Source organism: Hippocampus comes, unplaced genomic scaffold (genome assembly GCF_001891065.2).
Source record: "Hippocampus comes isolate QL1 unplaced genomic scaffold, H_comes_QL1_v1.1 scaffold56, whole genome shotgun sequence".
Classification (NCBI taxonomy): Eukaryota; Metazoa; Chordata; class Actinopteri; order Syngnathiformes; family Syngnathidae; genus Hippocampus; species Hippocampus comes.
The window spans coordinates 910,124-925,478 of record NW_017842056.1 but is presented as its reverse complement, the minus strand read 5'-3'; the positions used below and the strand labels follow the sequence as shown (position 1 = coordinate 925,478).

General features: G+C 45.3%; 3 protein-coding genes across 7 annotated transcripts; 2 read left to right on the top strand and 1 right to left on the bottom strand.

The window, feature by feature from the left end:
* Positions 1-476: 476 nt before the first annotated feature.
* Positions 477-3,320, bottom strand: rad51c (RAD51 paralog C). 3 transcript variants are annotated; one of them, XM_019860760.1, is made up of 5 exons: positions 3,302-3,320; positions 2,197-2,393; positions 1,633-1,879; positions 1,228-1,444; positions 477-1,103 (listed from the first exon to the last, which is right to left on the bottom strand). In XM_019860760.1, the coding sequence occupies exons 2-5, from the start codon at positions 2,312-2,314 to the stop codon at positions 618-620; spliced, it is 1,068 nt and encodes a 355-aa protein (XP_019716319.1). In that variant the 5' UTR covers positions 2,315-2,393; positions 3,302-3,320; the 3' UTR covers positions 477-617. The 3 variants fall into 3 exon arrangements, with proteins under 3 accessions (XP_019716319.1, XP_019716320.1, XP_019716318.1); XM_019860761.1 differs by lacking the exon at positions 3,302-3,320 and adding an exon at positions 2,538-2,554; XM_019860759.1 differs by lacking the exon at positions 3,302-3,320 and having other exon boundaries at positions 2,197-2,531.
* Positions 2,918-6,062, top strand: abt1 (activator of basal transcription 1). 3 transcript variants are annotated; one of them, XM_019860748.1, is made up of 5 exons: positions 2,918-3,023; positions 3,373-3,916; positions 4,153-4,328; positions 4,394-4,591; positions 5,347-6,062. In XM_019860748.1, the coding sequence occupies exons 2-5, from the start codon at positions 3,382-3,384 to the stop codon at positions 5,539-5,541; spliced, it is 1,104 nt and encodes a 367-aa protein (XP_019716307.1). In that variant the 5' UTR covers positions 2,918-3,023; positions 3,373-3,381; the 3' UTR covers positions 5,542-6,062. The 3 variants fall into 3 exon arrangements, with proteins under 3 accessions (XP_019716307.1, XP_019716309.1, XP_019716308.1); XM_019860750.1 differs by having other exon boundaries at positions 2,942-3,023; positions 3,380-3,916; XM_019860749.1 differs by lacking the exon at positions 2,918-3,023 and adding an exon at positions 3,030-3,168.
* A 496-nt stretch (positions 6,063-6,558) lies between these two features.
* On the top strand, positions 6,559-13,771 carry LOC109510419 (cyclin-dependent kinase 16-like). The gene is made up of 17 exons (XM_019860730.1): positions 6,559-6,703; positions 8,035-8,208; positions 8,514-8,660; positions 9,171-9,289; positions 9,879-10,007; positions 10,094-10,150; positions 10,230-10,344; positions 10,705-10,799; positions 10,875-10,937; positions 11,049-11,172; positions 11,741-11,861; positions 11,964-12,061; positions 12,202-12,307; positions 12,679-12,721; positions 12,857-12,947; positions 13,366-13,431; positions 13,599-13,771. The coding sequence occupies exons 2-17, from the start codon at positions 8,088-8,090 to the stop codon at positions 13,634-13,636; spliced, it is 1,533 nt and encodes a 510-aa protein (XP_019716289.1). The 5' UTR covers positions 6,559-6,703; positions 8,035-8,087; the 3' UTR covers positions 13,637-13,771.
* Positions 13,772-15,355: the final 1,584 nt, after the last annotated feature.

Sequence of the window (15,355 nt, the reverse complement as noted above, 5' to 3'; positions counted from 1 at the left end):
CCGGAGAAAACCGACGCGGGCACGGGGAAAACATGCAAACTCCACACAGGGAGTCCCAGAGTCTGGATCGAACCCACGACCTCTGCACTGTGAGGCCGACACACTAACCATTGGACCACCGGGCCGCCTCTGAAAATGATTTGGAAACTAATTGGACTGTCTAAAGGGTTTTTTTAAAAAAAAATTTTATTGACCTGTTAACCGTTCTGTAAAGCGCTTTGTCACAGCTGCAGCTGTTGTGAAAGCGCTCTATAAAGATGTTTTCTATACTGTATTGCATTGTTGGGGAGATTTTGGAGAAACGATAAAGGAAAAAGGTAAATGACAAACACAATGCACCATGTCAACACTGCTCTGTCCTCCAACTGTGAATTTGATTATCGTGTTCAAAGTCAACCATGAGATTTCGATATCCATGCATCTCTACTCGTGTCCCAAAGCATCGCTGTAGTTCAGACTAGACTGGAGTCTATAAATAGACTTGTGGAACCTTTTTCGATATCTTTAATGGAGACAAAAGTCATATTTCCAAACAAGCGCTCATCTCCGATCGGTTCCATATAAGTCGCCCTCGGGATGGCCGCTTCGACCACCACGACAGCTGCCGTACTTTGTTTCTAGCAGGCGGCCGACTGGCCTGCGAGCGTTCGGGGGCGTTTACTCGGCGGCTGCTCCGATCGGTCGTCGTCCCTGAAGCCATCCGTCGTGATCTGGTAGTTGACCGTCGCTTCCTCGCAATCGGGAGACTTGAAGATGGTCGCCTGCCTTTGTGAACCTGCCCAGCGTAGGAGGAGTCTCAGGGTGGGCGCGTGGCCCCAGCTCTCCCCCAGAGCGGGGACCAGCTGAGATTGTCCACCCTGCAACCGCGTGGTCATCTGGTTGCTCAGGACCACCGCCACGTCATGCTTGGTCGCCATGGAGATGAGCTGCTGGGCCAGGCCATTGAGCAGGCGGGTCCGCTGAGCGCGCAGCTCGTCAAAGTGCTGACGGAAGGGGAAGGCCACGCTGTCGATCACCACGAGGCGGACCTTCGGGTGACTAGACAGGAAGTCGGGCAGCAGGTAGATCTCGGCCAGGAGCTCCACGTAGTCATGGCAACGCACCTGAGGCGTACCAGGACGGGAAGTCATCACTCCTGACCCGTTGTGGCATTCTTACTTTTAATAACACTCTTTGATAAGCGAGGCCCACTCGGACTTCCCGTCAGGGTGGCGACTTTCACCTTACCATGAAGATGTTGGACAGGATGGTTTCCACGGTGAAGGCGGCCGCGGCGTCTCGCTGCTCCGCTTCCTCAGCCAGCAAGGTGCAATGGCGGACGGCGGCGGTGGCGAGGTCCACCGCTCTTTGGACCACAAAGCTTCCCTCTGTGTCGATGAAGACCACCTGCCCTCCCAGACCGCCAAAACAAGGAGGCACCTGAACGTCCACGGCCAGCTGTAGACTGATGGCATATTTGCGTCACATCTGCCATCGTTGCACTTTCATTCATTTTATCCTCAGCGAAGAACGACTAATATCACTGCGGTTTATTGAGGAGTTGGGACCATTAGGACCACCTCAAAAGGCGCAATAGAAATCTAAATTGTGGTTATTATTACTTGTGTGTGTGTCTGTGTGTTTCTCTCTTACCAAAGTTGTGTTTTTCCCATTCCGGGCACTCCACAGATCTCCGTGATTTTCCCAACAGGAAGTCCTCCTCCGAGCGCGGCGTCCAGCCGTGAGGAGAACGTCACGATGCGGGTTAGCGCCTCCTCCTTCTGCAGAAGGTCCAGCGCGGTCAGAGAAGCGCCATCACCCGCTCCTCCTCCATCAGCTCCTCCCTCCTTCCTCGCAACCTGGAGCACCTCCAGCGCCTCCTCTTGGCTCAGACCTGCCTCTGAAACGGAAAGATCTTCGGATCTTAGTCATTTTGCCCCGAATTGATGTCAATGTTCTTAGATTGCTGAAATACTATCGATGCATTTTCTATCGTGCTCGTCCTCATTAACATCCCCCGTGCTCATGTTGGGCCGCTGGCGGGTTACACCCTGGACTGATCGCCAGCCAATCAGACTTCTTTCATACTCATTGATTTTATTTATTTGTGTGTGTGTGTGTGCGGGTGCGGGTGCGTGCAACCTGAATCCAATTTTTAGCTCTTCATCCAAAGCCCTTTGTGTAGTGGAATGGGAGGAAAACGAATACTGTATGTACCTCGACTAAGCTCGAGCGCGCTGACTTGCATAACGTCATCAAGCGTCTGAAACCCGGCGTTGAGGACTTTGACTTTGATCTGCGGACTTAAGCGCAGAGTGGTCACCGGTCTCTGCATCTTGTTTGCAGCTCAACGATAGCTTCGAGCGTCCAGAATGTGCCACAACATTTATCCTGACAATCCAGGATACAAACTCCTGTAAAAAAAATAACCAACATAAAATCAGCCTTCGTCGACTTTTTGGATTAAGTCTGCCTCCAAAATAAATTTGCAAAGAAATGGATTGAAAGTTACAGCAAGTTTGCATGTTCGTGTCGACCCAGAAGCGTCGGCAACTCACTTCCTATAAACTTGACTTCAGAATAAAAGTACATCGGTTTGCAATTGCATATTGTCACTAAATAAAATTAAATTGTTTTACGTTATGTTGTTAAAAATTCAGCAATGACCTTGTGTTTCGTGTTTTAGTGCTATCAAATACAGTAGTTAGATTTTGTTTCTAGGTGGCTTATGCCCTCTTTTAAAAAAAAAAAAGAATGAATTTTACTGTTATTCCAAATCATGTTTGTATTGAACCAACTTCAACATCACGAATAAATAATTAAATGATATCATCAAAATTATATGGATTAAATGATAACACATTTTGAAATATATTTTCCCCAACTCTTAGAATCGTGATGTAAACCATTCCTTAATTATGAAACGGCGTGTTTTAAAAGGAAGTGTGCTTTCGTCGCTGTTATGTCGTCACTACCATGCGACGTTTTTTGCACGTGAAGAGGAATAATATTCACGGAGCAGTATTTGGATTTGTGTTTGCTGTGTAAGTGCGTTATCATTCGTTTTGAATACAAAACTTCAATTAACACTGATGGAGATGTAGCATCAGAAATTTATCAAAAACAACAATGTCTAGTCATGGGTTTCACACCCATAAATGCGATCTGGATTTTTTTTTTTTTATACTAGTGAACGTTTCTACACTATACCACATAAAACATGAAAAATATTAACGTCATTGCTATGCGAAATGAACACGTTTACAACCTATTTTTAAATGAACGTAGTAACAAAAATATCAGATACAGTAAGGAACCGTACACTTGTAGCAGCCATGTTCCATACAGACGTGGAGCCATCGTTTGTTTCTAACCAAATATTGTCATTTCTAGTGAACAGAGATGGGCAGGCGGAAGAAAAGGACAAAGACAGCTCAATTAGAAATGGAAGAAGGGAAGATGATGACAGCTCAATGGGGGAAGGAGGAGGAGGGGAAGACTACAGCCAAAGAAGAGGAGGAGGAAGATAGGAGTATTATAATCCAAGAAAAAGAGCAGAAGGAGGGGGAGAAGAAAACTACCACTCAAGAAGAAGAAGAGGACGAGGTGGAGAAGACTGCAGCCAAAGAAGAAGAAGAAGAGGAGGAGGAAGATGGGAGTATTATAACCCGAGGAAAGGGGCAGGAGGGGGAGAAGAAAACTACAACTCAAGAAGAAGAGGACGAGATGGAGGATGGAGAGCTCTCAACTCAAAAAGAAGAAAAGCGTAAAAAGCTAACCCTTAAAGGGGTGGCAAAGACTTCCTCTTCCTTGGACAAAAAGTGTGTCCCAGGAATTCTGTACCTGGGTCACATCCCTCCAAGGTTCAGGCCCAAACATATGAGAAATCTTTTGTCTGTTTACGGCGAGATTGGACGAATCTTTCTGCAACCTGAAGGTACGACTCGGCGATGTATTGATTCTATCGATGAATTTGAGTTCGTCCGTGTGAATAATTTTTTATGCTGCTTCCGTTCCTTAAAGCTTGTCCCCACTAATGTACCACTACATAAAATGGCAATGAGAAGATTTCAAAAGTACAGTGTTGAGAACGTAGCAACTTTGTTGCTAGAATTCAGCAACTTTGCCAACCCCTTCAAGCGACTGTTTTGTGTTTTGTTGGCGCGGGTGCAGACGGCCAGGTGAAGGCGAAGAAGAAGCGATCAGGCTCCAGGAGGAGCGATTTCACCGAGGGCTGGGTGGAGTTCCGTGACAAGCGCGTGGCTAAGCGCGTGGCGGCGTCTCTTCACAACACGCCCATGGCGACGCGGAAACGCCAGACCTTCGTGTCCGACCTCTGGTGCATCAAGGTACGGCGACCGCTCGCTATTCGCCATGCTAAGAGATCGCTAACGGGAAGTCGTCGGCATGGCAGTACCTGCACAGGTTCCAGTGGACGCACCTGAGCGAGCGTCTGGCGTACGAGCAGATGGTTCTTCATCAGCGCCTCCGCACCGAAGTGTCGCAGGCCAAGCGCGAAACCAACTTCTACATGGACAACGTGGACAAGAGTGCTCGCATGGACAAAGAGAGCAAGAAGGGCAAGCGGAAGAAGATGGACGCCCAGCAGCACGTGAGTTACCAGCATGCGCACAGACGGAGAGAAAGACATGACAGAAAGAGACGAGGGAAAAAAAGTCGTTTTGCACTCGCTCGCTTCTCCTTTGTCTTGCTTTTCCGTTGTCTTTTTTTTTTGTCTCTTTTCTCTGTCTTGCTCTTTTCCCCTTTACATGTCACCTGCTTTTTTCACTCTTTCATTCAAGCTTTTTTTTGTCCTCTCTCTTGTTCACCCAATCGTCATCCTCCTTTTTCTTTCTCTTTATCCCTATCTCCCATTTTTTTTCTTTCACTGTAATTTCTTCTTTCTTGTTAGCACTCTCTGTCCCTCTTCTCTCGTTTTCTTTCTCCCTGTCTGTGTGTTTCCTTTTTCTCTTTATTCACTCAGTTGTATTTTTTTGGGGGGCTTGGTCTCAATTCTCTCCCGCTGTCTTTTTCCCTCTATCTGTTTTTCACTCTTTTTCTATTTGACTCTCTATCTCCCTCTCTCTGCCTCGCTTACTGTGTTTGTCTCTTTTGCTTTTCTTTTTCACTTTCTCAACTACCTCTGTTTTTCCTCTGCCTGTATCCTTGGTTTTCTTTGTTTTTTCCCGATTTTGTTCTCCTCTTTTTTTTTCCCATTTTTTTCTTTCCTGTTTCTAGCCCGATCTGTCTTTATCATTTTTCTATCTCTTTCACATTTTTTCCTTGTCTTTCTTCCCCTTCCTATCTCTGTTACTGCAAGCCAAACTATTGTCACGCTATCTATTGACGCCGTATTGTCGTCGTCAGGCCGAAGAGCGAACGTGGGACTTCACACAACGCCAGACAGAGGAGGAGATCCAAGCGAAGAAGAAGAAAAAGACAATGATGACGATGATGGACTCTCGGAGCCGGAAGCCACAAGAGAAGGACCACCTCCACCACCTCAAGAGCCAATCAAACGTCTCTTTGTTGGCCAAAATTTTTAACTCCCAACAAACTTAGTAGCTGGCGAAGAAACAATGGTGTGACACAAAATACATAGTCCACTTATTTTTTTCATCCCCAATGATTATGTGTAAAATTTTGTGTGGAGAGTGGCGAGGTCGCTAACATGCTTTAATATGGGTATCAAAGGTATGGAGTAAATGCTGAAACTGCTTGCCACATGGCTGGAGTGGTAGTAACACACAAACTAGCCAATATAGTTGACCCCGACATATTCCACTGCAAAGCCTACCGGTGCAGTCGCTACTATGCTAATTAGATAACATAGCCTAATAGACCTCTTCATAATTTAAAAAAAATCAGAGCCAGGATATTTCCAGGTGGCAGAAAAGTGAGCAACTTGAATTAAAAACAATCGCAAAAAACCTGCAGCGACCGATATCCACAAGGGGTTTCACCCAACTCACACACGCACGCATTACACAATTTCAGTTTTTAAATATTCATAATTCAGCGGAACATATGGATTTGGAGGATAAAGCACGAGGATGTCGTGAATTGGTGTATAAAGAAGATCGCAGGACTGTCTTAAAAAATGTTCAGTTGGGTTGTGTGAGTCATGGCTAGCCTGCCACCGAAAGATCACTCTTTAGCACGTTATCCATTTCATTGTCATGGCTGCCAATAATCCTAGAAAGAGAAAACTCAATTGATTAGCCAGTCCGTCACTGACCATGTCAACTGTGAATTACCCCAATGTCTAAATAAAATAATAAACTGCCATGGCAGAGAACAAGGATAAAATTGCATAAGTACCCTGCTTTCTCAATGACTGCCATGGTCAAATAAGTTTGTTTAGTGGTGGTACAATCATTTTTTGCCTCCCAGAAGTCATTGTGAAAAGGAGCCGGCTGGAGAAGCAGCATAAATGAGTAGATTTTTTTTTCCTCAAAATTATGTATTTAATTAAAGATGTGTATGAATGAATTTTTTTCAATGTATTTATTAAATATATATACAGTACTGTTAGAAGTGTAGTACAGTACGAGAGACAAGATAAGACAATGCGCGCGCAAGACGTTGGGGAGGAGGGCGTGACGTCACTGATGTGCGAAGGAGCAACATGGCGGCAGATTATTGGGAGCAGGAAAAATCCTTCACACTGTCACGCTGAACCGAGCCAAAGACAAGCCGGGCGACGCCAGGACCGGGCCTCCCGGTGAGTAACCCGCCGCTGTCCTCACGTTGGCCGTACCAGGAAGGGGGAAAGGAGGAAAAGGACGTGATGTTTGCCTTACGGCGGCGGACAATCGGGGGTACACGCCGCTCCTCCGTTTTAGAAGGCTCGAGGTGCAGCAAATAGACGGCCTCCGCGCCGTAGATTTCGGTGGGCGATATCTAAACGACAGCATAGTCGTATCCCGGGAAGCGCCGGAAAGTGAGACGACACCGTCGCTTGCTAACAGCTGCAACCTGGCTGTGTTTGAAATCACATCGTACGTTACATTGTGAGTTTGCCATGTTGTAGTGCCGTGCGAGTATGTAATGATCCATAAATTGCCCCCTGTCACCAACCCTCGCTGCGTCCCACAATGCATTTTGTTAAGTAGAGAGCTAAGATTATCAAATATCTCCCAGGAGGCATTGCGCCCGTGCGAAACAAAAAAAAAAGATTTCCGTTTCCGGTCTGTTTGAGTTGCGGCGCGAAAATATCTTCAATATAAGTACAGAAATATCTCACAACACAAGTACATTCAGTGTTTCGTTTGTATTCATATGATACATTGGACAGAGCTTGAATTAGAATGTACTGTAATGTGTTTGTTCGGGAAGTGCGGTAAATTTAAGCATGCTGTCGGGAGGATGACGTAAATAACGGCGCGCCGGAGAGGTCGCCACTCGTCGTGACGTCCCAACTGGCAGTGACTGTTCAGATAATCTTCAATTCGGTTTTCCCTAAGAAAAAAGAACCTTTCAGATAGCTGTACCTACATTCTTCTGGGCAATTGGCATGTCAAATATTTGTTGCGTAATTCTGCCTAGGGAAAATTGTGTCAGTTTACCATTCTCATTTCAGAAATGTGCAATTCATTTGTAATGTGAATTAAAGTGGCTATGAGACAACGTAGATATGTTGAACTTCCAAGTTTGACACAGTGTGTATCAGAGGCTGTTATCGTGAGGTCACTCAATCAGTGTCACCAAGCTCAGTTTTAGTTTTTGCAAAAAAATTGTCAAATGCTTCATATAATTTTAATGCTGAATTCTTGTAAAGCCATAACGTTTGCCTCTTGCCACAAATAAATAAAATAAATGAAGAGGGCAAAACAAAGCACGCTGATTTAACTACTGTAGTGCTTTTATTATGCACATTGCCATTGTGTTGTATGTTAGCATACCAAATGTTAGCATTGTAGTCTGCTGAGAAATGGCACCAGAATACGGACGGGGCAAAATATCAAACCCGTGTCGATCGGCCTTTCCTGACTGAGATTGCTATTGTGCGTCATGTCAGTGTACCGTCATGAGACATTGACCTCCTGTGCGCAGGTGCGTCGTCCACGCTGGCTGCCCCACCCCCCTCAGCTTCGCGGCCCCCCCTCATGGAGAGGATGAGGAAGATCAAACGGCAGCTGTCGCTCACCCTGGGGAGGGGAGGGGGTGGTGGGGGAGGAGAGCGGACGCTGAGCGACCACCAGGACGTCACATCACACAGTGACTCGGGTAATGCTCGCTCGTAACGTACTGTACGCTGTAACCAAAACTTTTAAAAAAAACAGCAACAATTCATAAGACTTATTTCACATTTCTGATACTTTTGCAATATTATTTTATTAGTATTTAAAGGTAACTATACGCATAACAGTATTCCACTATGCCTTGCTGTTATTTGTACTGTATAATTTGGTGACTTTTGAAATCATAAATGTATTATCGGTATTTTATATTTTTGAAACACAAATGTTTCATTGTATCTTCACTGTACGTGACAGTAAAGTCTTTCTATTCTTTTTGTTCTCACCCCTCAGAGACCGGCACGATTCGTCCTACATCGGCAGGAGTGAAAGTCAGAGGCTCGTCTTCCTCAGTTCAGTCTCTTTTCCAGTCGTACAGCCGCCGGCCTCGAGGTCTAGGACGCAGTTTGAGCTCATACTTGAACCACAGCAGCAGACTGGGTAGGACTACAAACCTTTAGGGTTGGCCAAACATGGCCTGAAATGAAATTGCCTTTTTCTTCCCCCAACAAAAATCCATCTTCGAAATTTTTCTTTGACGTCAATTCCAGTTGACAGAAGAGGACGGCGCAGTGTTAAAATGGCTGCACCCTTGATGAATGAAAATGGGTCGTTTAATCTGATGAATTCTTATTCCATCAGCATAGAACATGTTATTTATTGCAAAGAAAAACTTTACCTCGACTTCCACTTTAAGCGCAGCGACCAAATGGCTAAGTTGGCAACACTGACAGCTTTTGTAAACTACAGTAGCGTCTCAGCATTGTTCATCTACGCAATACAGTATACGTCACCGGGTCCATGCTTTGAATTATAAAAGCCACACACAAAAAAAAAAAAAAAAGTTCTGAAAAATAAATAAAATAGAAATAAATAAATAAAGCATAATAAACCCAGCCCTGCCTCGTATCTTCGCCACGTGTTCTCACACTCCTTCCTGTGTCCAAGCAGAGATTGTACACGAGGATGTCAAGATGAGCTCTGACGGAGAAAATGAGCCCACGTCCTCTTCAGACGATGTCCAGAGTCCAGTCCGAGTTCGACTCAGGACCAAGAAGATATCCACTGAGGTAAACAAGACATTTTTCAATAGCTTTTATCAAGAATTCCTCTTTCATCTATAACCACTTCAAACTAAAAAGCAGATGGGGGTGAGGTGCTGCTTTGTTTTATATTTTTGTCAGTGTTTTGTTATGTGTTCTATCAAGCGCTTCGTTATAGCTGCAGCTGTTGTGAAAGCGCCACATAAATAAAGTTGAGTTGAGACCCTTGTGTGTCTGGAGTGTCGACCCACTCATCCGTCCGTCTTTCCATTTTCTGTCACGCCAGTGCCAATGTCTTGGCAGCGCTCGACAAATTCATATTGAGTTTGACTTGGTTTGATGATGAAGTGCTGCCTCCAAAAGTGAAAATGTCTGCCTTTCTCAGCTCGATGGGCTATTTGAAAACAAGTAGCTGCTAGCTTAGTTGCAAGAGCCTAACTTCACCCCCGTTCATAATAGTAATAAACACCCATTGGACAAGTAGAACAAGCTAGCTTTTGAACAGCACGAGTCAGGAGTGACAAAATCACAATAGAATTGTCCGATTACAATTTAAGGACGTATCCCATTTTTTATCCCTGTTTACACAAATATAACTACTTTGTGTGTTTCGCAGGACATCAACAAACGTTTGTCATTGCCTGCGGACATCCGTCTTCCGGACGGCTACCTGGAGAAGTGCAACGTGATTGGCCCGGCTCTGTTTGAACAGCCAATTAGCAGGCGGCTGCGTCGGGTCTCTCTGGTCTGTCTCCGTTGTGTGACCGTGGACCGTTTGTCCTTTGTTGTCATCGTTAATGCTCCCCTGTCCTTTTTTTTTTTTTAATGCAGTCGGAGATTGGCTTCGGCAAACTGGAGACTTACATCAAACTCGACAAACTGGGAGAGGTCCGAACTTCGACATGTCGCTCACTTCTTAGCCCGTCAGCTTGTCTGTGACCTGTGCATCTTTGACACGTGTGTCTAGGGCACCTATGCGACCGTCTACAAAGGCCGCAGTAAGCTGACAGACAACTTGGTGGCTTTGAAGGAAATTCGTCTGGAACATGAAGAAGGAGCTCCGTGTACAGCTATCAGAGAAGGTGCTTGTGGACGTCCCACGTGTTGTATCAGAAATCTGTGTTGTATCGATAGTGGGACTGAGCTCTCATGAAAAACTCTTTAAAAGGGATTTGTAATCGCGTAGCGATGCCAAAGGATGGTTGCAAAGCACTTAAAAGGCAAAGTATCATAAAGCTTGGATACCATGCATCGAGCATGTATAACCACGAACCCATGTCACATGGACAACTGTACACACAAACCACCTTCACATGAAGCTCATCAAACAGTGCTACAAGAGCTTCTAAAAAAACAATTGGGAGGGGGGGAAATCATCCTTCTGAAAATAATCCAATCATTGAACATTCATTGACGCATTTTGTGTAATTTGTGTGCATCAGTGTCTCTACTGAAGGACCTGAAACATGCCAACATCGTGACGCTTCATGACATCATCCACACACAGAAGTCCCTCACACTGGTCTTTGAGTACCTGGTGAGACACAAACAAATAATTTTTTTTTTTTTTTACGTAGTTACATGCCCCTTTGAGCATATTTGTGTGTTTTAGGACAAAGATTTGAAACAGTACCTGGACGACTGCGGCAACGTCATCCACATGCACAACGTCCAAGTGCGTCACCCTCTTGCCCCTTTTTCATGGTTGCCATTTACGCACGCGTGCAATTTGAACCCGTCAAGGTGTTGACGTGACGGATCTTGTCTTGTCCTTGCCGTCTCGCAGCTTTTCCTCTTCCAGTTACTGCGAGGTTTGGCCTACTGTCACCGCCGGAAAGTTCTCCATCGAGACCTCAAGCCGCAAAACCTGCTCATCAACGAGCGAGGAGAACTCAAACTGGCCGATTTTGGTGAGAAGTTGCGCTCTTTGTCCATGTGCTTCTCGAAGTGTTTTTCATTGAGGTTCTAGTGGTTCTCTATCGGGCTGTCCCGGTCCGATCACGTGATTTTTTTTTCAATGGATCGGGTATCGAGTGAAATGTCTTTTTTTTAACATTTAAAGGTTAAAAGCTATAAAATAATCCAAACATGCAAATATCTTGCCAAATACAACATAATGGCTTAGTTTTATGTGACACAATGTTCTTTTTTTTTCATTTTACTATTATGATTATATTTAGTAACGGTGTAGTTAATGAGGCTCACAGAGCTGCAGGCACGCATGCACGCTACTTCTTGGCGTCTGTTTATTGCGAAGAGCTTCAGAAATAACATTTAAAAAAAAAAGTTGATCATGGGAGTTTGCCAGCTTGAAAAGTCGATCTTGGGTCAAAAAAGGTTGGGCGCGCCTGTTCTAGAGGTTATTCGTGTGGTTGTAGTGGTTGCCCATGGCGTTTTTTTTGTATTCCATGTGCTTCTTCATGTAGTTGTATTCTTTGTCTGTGCGGTACGAGTTATCAATGGGATTTGGTCTCGCAGGTCTGGCCCGGGCAAAGTCAATCCCGACCAAGACGTACTCCAACGAAGTGGTCACGCTTTGGTACCGCCCGCCAGACATCCTTCTGGGCAGCACCGACTACTCCACACACATCGACATGTGGTTTGTGACCGTGACAACACACATTTGTCTCTCATCTACATAGACCTTCCTCTCACCTGTGTGTGCGTGTGTCCGTGTGTGTGCACGTGTGCGCGCATGTAGGGGCGTGGGGTGTATCTTATACGAGATGACAACAGGTCGGCCATTGTTTCCTGGTTCCACCGTGGAGGAGGAACTTCACTTCATCTTCAAGTTGTTGGGTTAGAACCAAACTTGTGATCCTCTTAATCCGATGTGACACAAATGCATGTTGATTGTGTGTGTGTGTGTGTGTGTGTGTGTGTGTGTGTGTGTGTGTGTGTGTGTGTGTGTGTGTGTGTGTGTGTGTGTGTGTTCACAGGAACGCCAACTGAAGAGAGCTGGCCAGGAATCAGTTCCAACGAGGAATTTGTGGCAGCAAATTATCCTCAGTACCCCCCGGAGAACCTCGGCGATCACACGCCCCGGTAACTCAACTACTACCACATGTCGGAGATTTTACAGTATATATTGTGAAAATGAATGGGATGAATATTTACTTTGCAAGTGAATTTACAGCGTGCGACCCTGAAGCTTCTACTTGCACCTCTAACATTTCAGGTTAGGGGCCAGAGTATAGGACCATTAAAAAAAAAAAAAAAAAAAAAACATATGCCCAAAACCTCCCTGTGCCCCCCCCCCCCACACCCTCCTTTCTGATTTCTTATAAATTCGCCCTTTGATTTAATTGCAGTCAGTCAATGTCTGGTGTGTTGATGGGTTCACAAATGTGCCCAATCACGACTCACCACATGACGGATTATCCTGTGACCGGGTGGGGTTGTGTGTTTGTTTTCAGGCTCGGCAGCAATGGTGTCCAGCTGTTGTCAAAGTTCTTGCAGGTCGGCGAAGGCCTCGTGCACGCACGCACACACACACACACACACACGCACAAAGCAATCACACGTGTGGACCAATTGTCGTTTTATTCCAAACTATGACTCAGTGTGTTGTGCTCTTGTCGTGCTCGTGTGTAGTTTGAAGGAAAGAAAAGAACTTCAGCAGCTGAGGCGATGACTCATTGCTACTTCAGTAACCTTGGAAACCGAGTGTGCACACTCCCTGACAGTAAGTAAACACGAGACTGGTACTACGAGAACGATTACCACATTGCTTTTCCCCACAACTATGACAAGATAAGAGTCCTGCACAACAATCACTCATTGCTACAAAATAGGGATGTCTCGAATCACACTTTTTTTTTTTTTATGACCAGAGTTCAAATCCGAGTCACTTAAGCCTTCATCAGAGCTCAGTCACCGCGTCCTTGTGCCGCGTTGGCAGCTCCGTAATAGATTGTCCGACGACGACTATGACACATTTACTCGACAGTGTCAACTCACTCACTCACTCCCACACAAGTACGACGCTCACTACTATTCAACACTTCCTATGTGACCACCACTACGCTCGTCTACTATTGCAGTAGCCAATTAAAGTAATACACGAGTAAAGAAAGGGTGTCTTACTCTGATGTTTATTCCAGCGACGTCCATCTTTTCCCTGCCGGAGATTCAACTGGAACGAGAAGCAACGAGATCAGCAGATCAAGGTATGCACGTGTGCACGTACACCTTTATGGACTCTACGCAAGCACGCTGGCCTAACGAACACTCCGGCCCAAAATTGACGTGACATCACATATGTGCACTTGGGAATTAGATGATTGTTTAGAGATGAAGAAATTAAATGTGTTTTTTTTTTCTTCTCTTCCATCAGTAAATAATCTAAGCAGGAGGCGGAGTCTCCTCTTCTGATATGGTCAGCGACGCAAAGGTTTGCATGCAGACGCCATCGCGAACGAGCGAGCAAACGGGAGACGGGACTTTGCGTCCATGGCAACAGGTCTTCCATTTTCATGAACATCACGTCCGCTCTGAGGTCAGTTCAAGGTTCCGGTCGCCTCACTGATGACATCACACGGTGTCGGGAGCGATCGGCCACAGCTGGAGCGACGCATTTGCACAGGAAGAGTAATGAACGGGAGGTGACGCGTTCTTCCGGATGCCATGTTTGTTGCGTGTGACTGGAGAGCAGCGTTTGTGTCGGTGACTGTAAATAATCACATGATGCGCAGTCCCGTTGATTAGGGACGCCTCAGGAAGCCCCCTCGGGTCTGCTTCCTTTTGTCATCGCGGCAACTAAAAGCTTGTTCACACCGCCAGCCGCACGTCTGCCGAATTGATCCAGCTTGATTTGTCTTGAGTGGATGAATGACTCCTGACGCAGCCCGAGAATTAAAAACGTTTTTTTTTTTTTTTTTTTTTTTTTTAAAGCTCAAGGGTCACAAATGATGAGGCGTCTGGACAAATGAATAGCCGTTCACAAAACGCATGGACACAAAATGTCTTGGGTTAGTTCCACATTCCAAGCCCATCGTGCTAATCTTTTCAGCGGCCACAGTTGCAGCCCTCAGAAAAATCACTTCTCATCTCGAAACCTCTTTCAAACGTGACCTGTCCTGGCGCTAATCCTTAATCCCGGCTCTGATTTCTTCACGCGCCACAACGTCTGACATTAGAGAGCCACGAGACCGCAATTTCAGGGACACATGCAAAATGTTCCTCGTGGTTCTGAAAATAGAATATGCATGATCAAAATGTCTTGTTTTGTCAGTTAACTTGTAAAAACACCTCGGGGGGAATCTTATTTAAGTATAATTTAACCACTCAGATTGCAGTTAGCAGAGCAGGCTATGGCGCATGCCAAAATCAACTGCATCCAATGGGAGAAAACGATATCAAATGACGGGAACACGTTTGAAGAGACTTTTCTTTGGACTGGCAGCTGTGCAACTGTTTGGCTATTTACCCCCGCCCCCCGAAAAAAACAGTTTTGTTATTCTGCTGAATTTTCATCGGGCTGACTGATTCTAATGAGGACACCAAAGACATTTTATCATTTCATTGCCCCTGCTACGACTTTTGTTGCACATGAAGGACCATCCGAGCCGGAGTGACAATCTTTTTTTTTTTTTTTGTCACAGCAAAATTATTTTTCCAGATGTTTAGCATTTTTTTTTTTTTTTTTTTAAGAAGTGAGGGTCAGCCATAAAACCCGTTCTGAAGCTTCGGAGGTGTTCAATCAAATCAATGTATTCATTTTTCATTTCCGCCTTGTTCCCCGGAGCCATAATAAAAGCTCCCGGACACATTTGGGGAAACTGCTAACTCGCAATTGATGGATTAGGTTGCTTCATTTCACATTTAAAGGCTGTCCAGACAATTCAGACACACAGCAAGTTTGATATAATACATGAAAATGTCACTTTTGACACACGCCCTCCCCCCCACCCCTCGTGAAACATTCTGACGGATCGCACGTGGCTGCGGTGTGAACAGGTTTTCATTTAGAGTTGACCAGCATGCCGTTCGAGCTTCTTGATCAGGGCTGGGCAAATGTTTGTGTTCAAGGGACACGTGTTGGGATGTAAAATAGTTTATTTTAATAAGAAAATACCACTTTATTCTCTCTCT

What these genes read in the sequence shown, in the direction of transcription:
- rad51c (XM_019860760.1), bottom strand. Translation starts at nt 2,314, where the DNA reads ATGCAGAGACCGGTGACCACTCTGCGCTTAAGTCCGCAGATCAAAGTC. An exon ending in CGCGCTCGAGCTTAGTCGAG is followed by an intron (nt 1,880 to 2,196) that starts GTACATACAGTA and finishes TTTCCGTTTCAG; the next exon opens with AGGCAGGTCTGAGCCAAGAG. An exon ending in TCCTGTCCAACATCTTCATG is followed by an intron (nt 1,104 to 1,227) that starts GTAAGGTGAAAG and finishes GGTACGCCTCAG; the next exon opens with GTGCGTTGCCATGACTACGT.
- abt1 (XM_019860748.1), top strand. Translation starts at nt 3,382, where the DNA reads ATGGGCAGGCGGAAGAAAAGGACAAAGACAGCTCAATTAGAAATGGAA. An exon ending in CCGACCTCTGGTGCATCAAG is followed by an intron (nt 4,329 to 4,393) that starts GTACGGCGACCG and finishes TCGGCATGGCAG; the next exon opens with TACCTGCACAGGTTCCAGTG. An exon ending in AGATGGACGCCCAGCAGCAC is followed by an intron (nt 4,592 to 5,346) that starts GTGAGTTACCAG and finishes TGTCGTCGTCAG; the next exon opens with GCCGAAGAGCGAACGTGGGA.
- LOC109510419 (XM_019860730.1), top strand. Translation starts at nt 8,088, where the DNA reads ATGGAGAGGATGAGGAAGATCAAACGGCAGCTGTCGCTCACCCTGGGG. An exon ending in GTGTACAGCTATCAGAGAAG is followed by an intron (nt 10,345 to 10,704) that starts GTGCTTGTGGAC and finishes TGTGTGCATCAG; the next exon opens with TGTCTCTACTGAAGGACCTG. An exon ending in AACGAGATCAGCAGATCAAG is followed by an intron (nt 13,432 to 13,598) that starts GTATGCACGTGT and finishes CTCTTCCATCAG; the next exon opens with TAAATAATCTAAGCAGGAGG.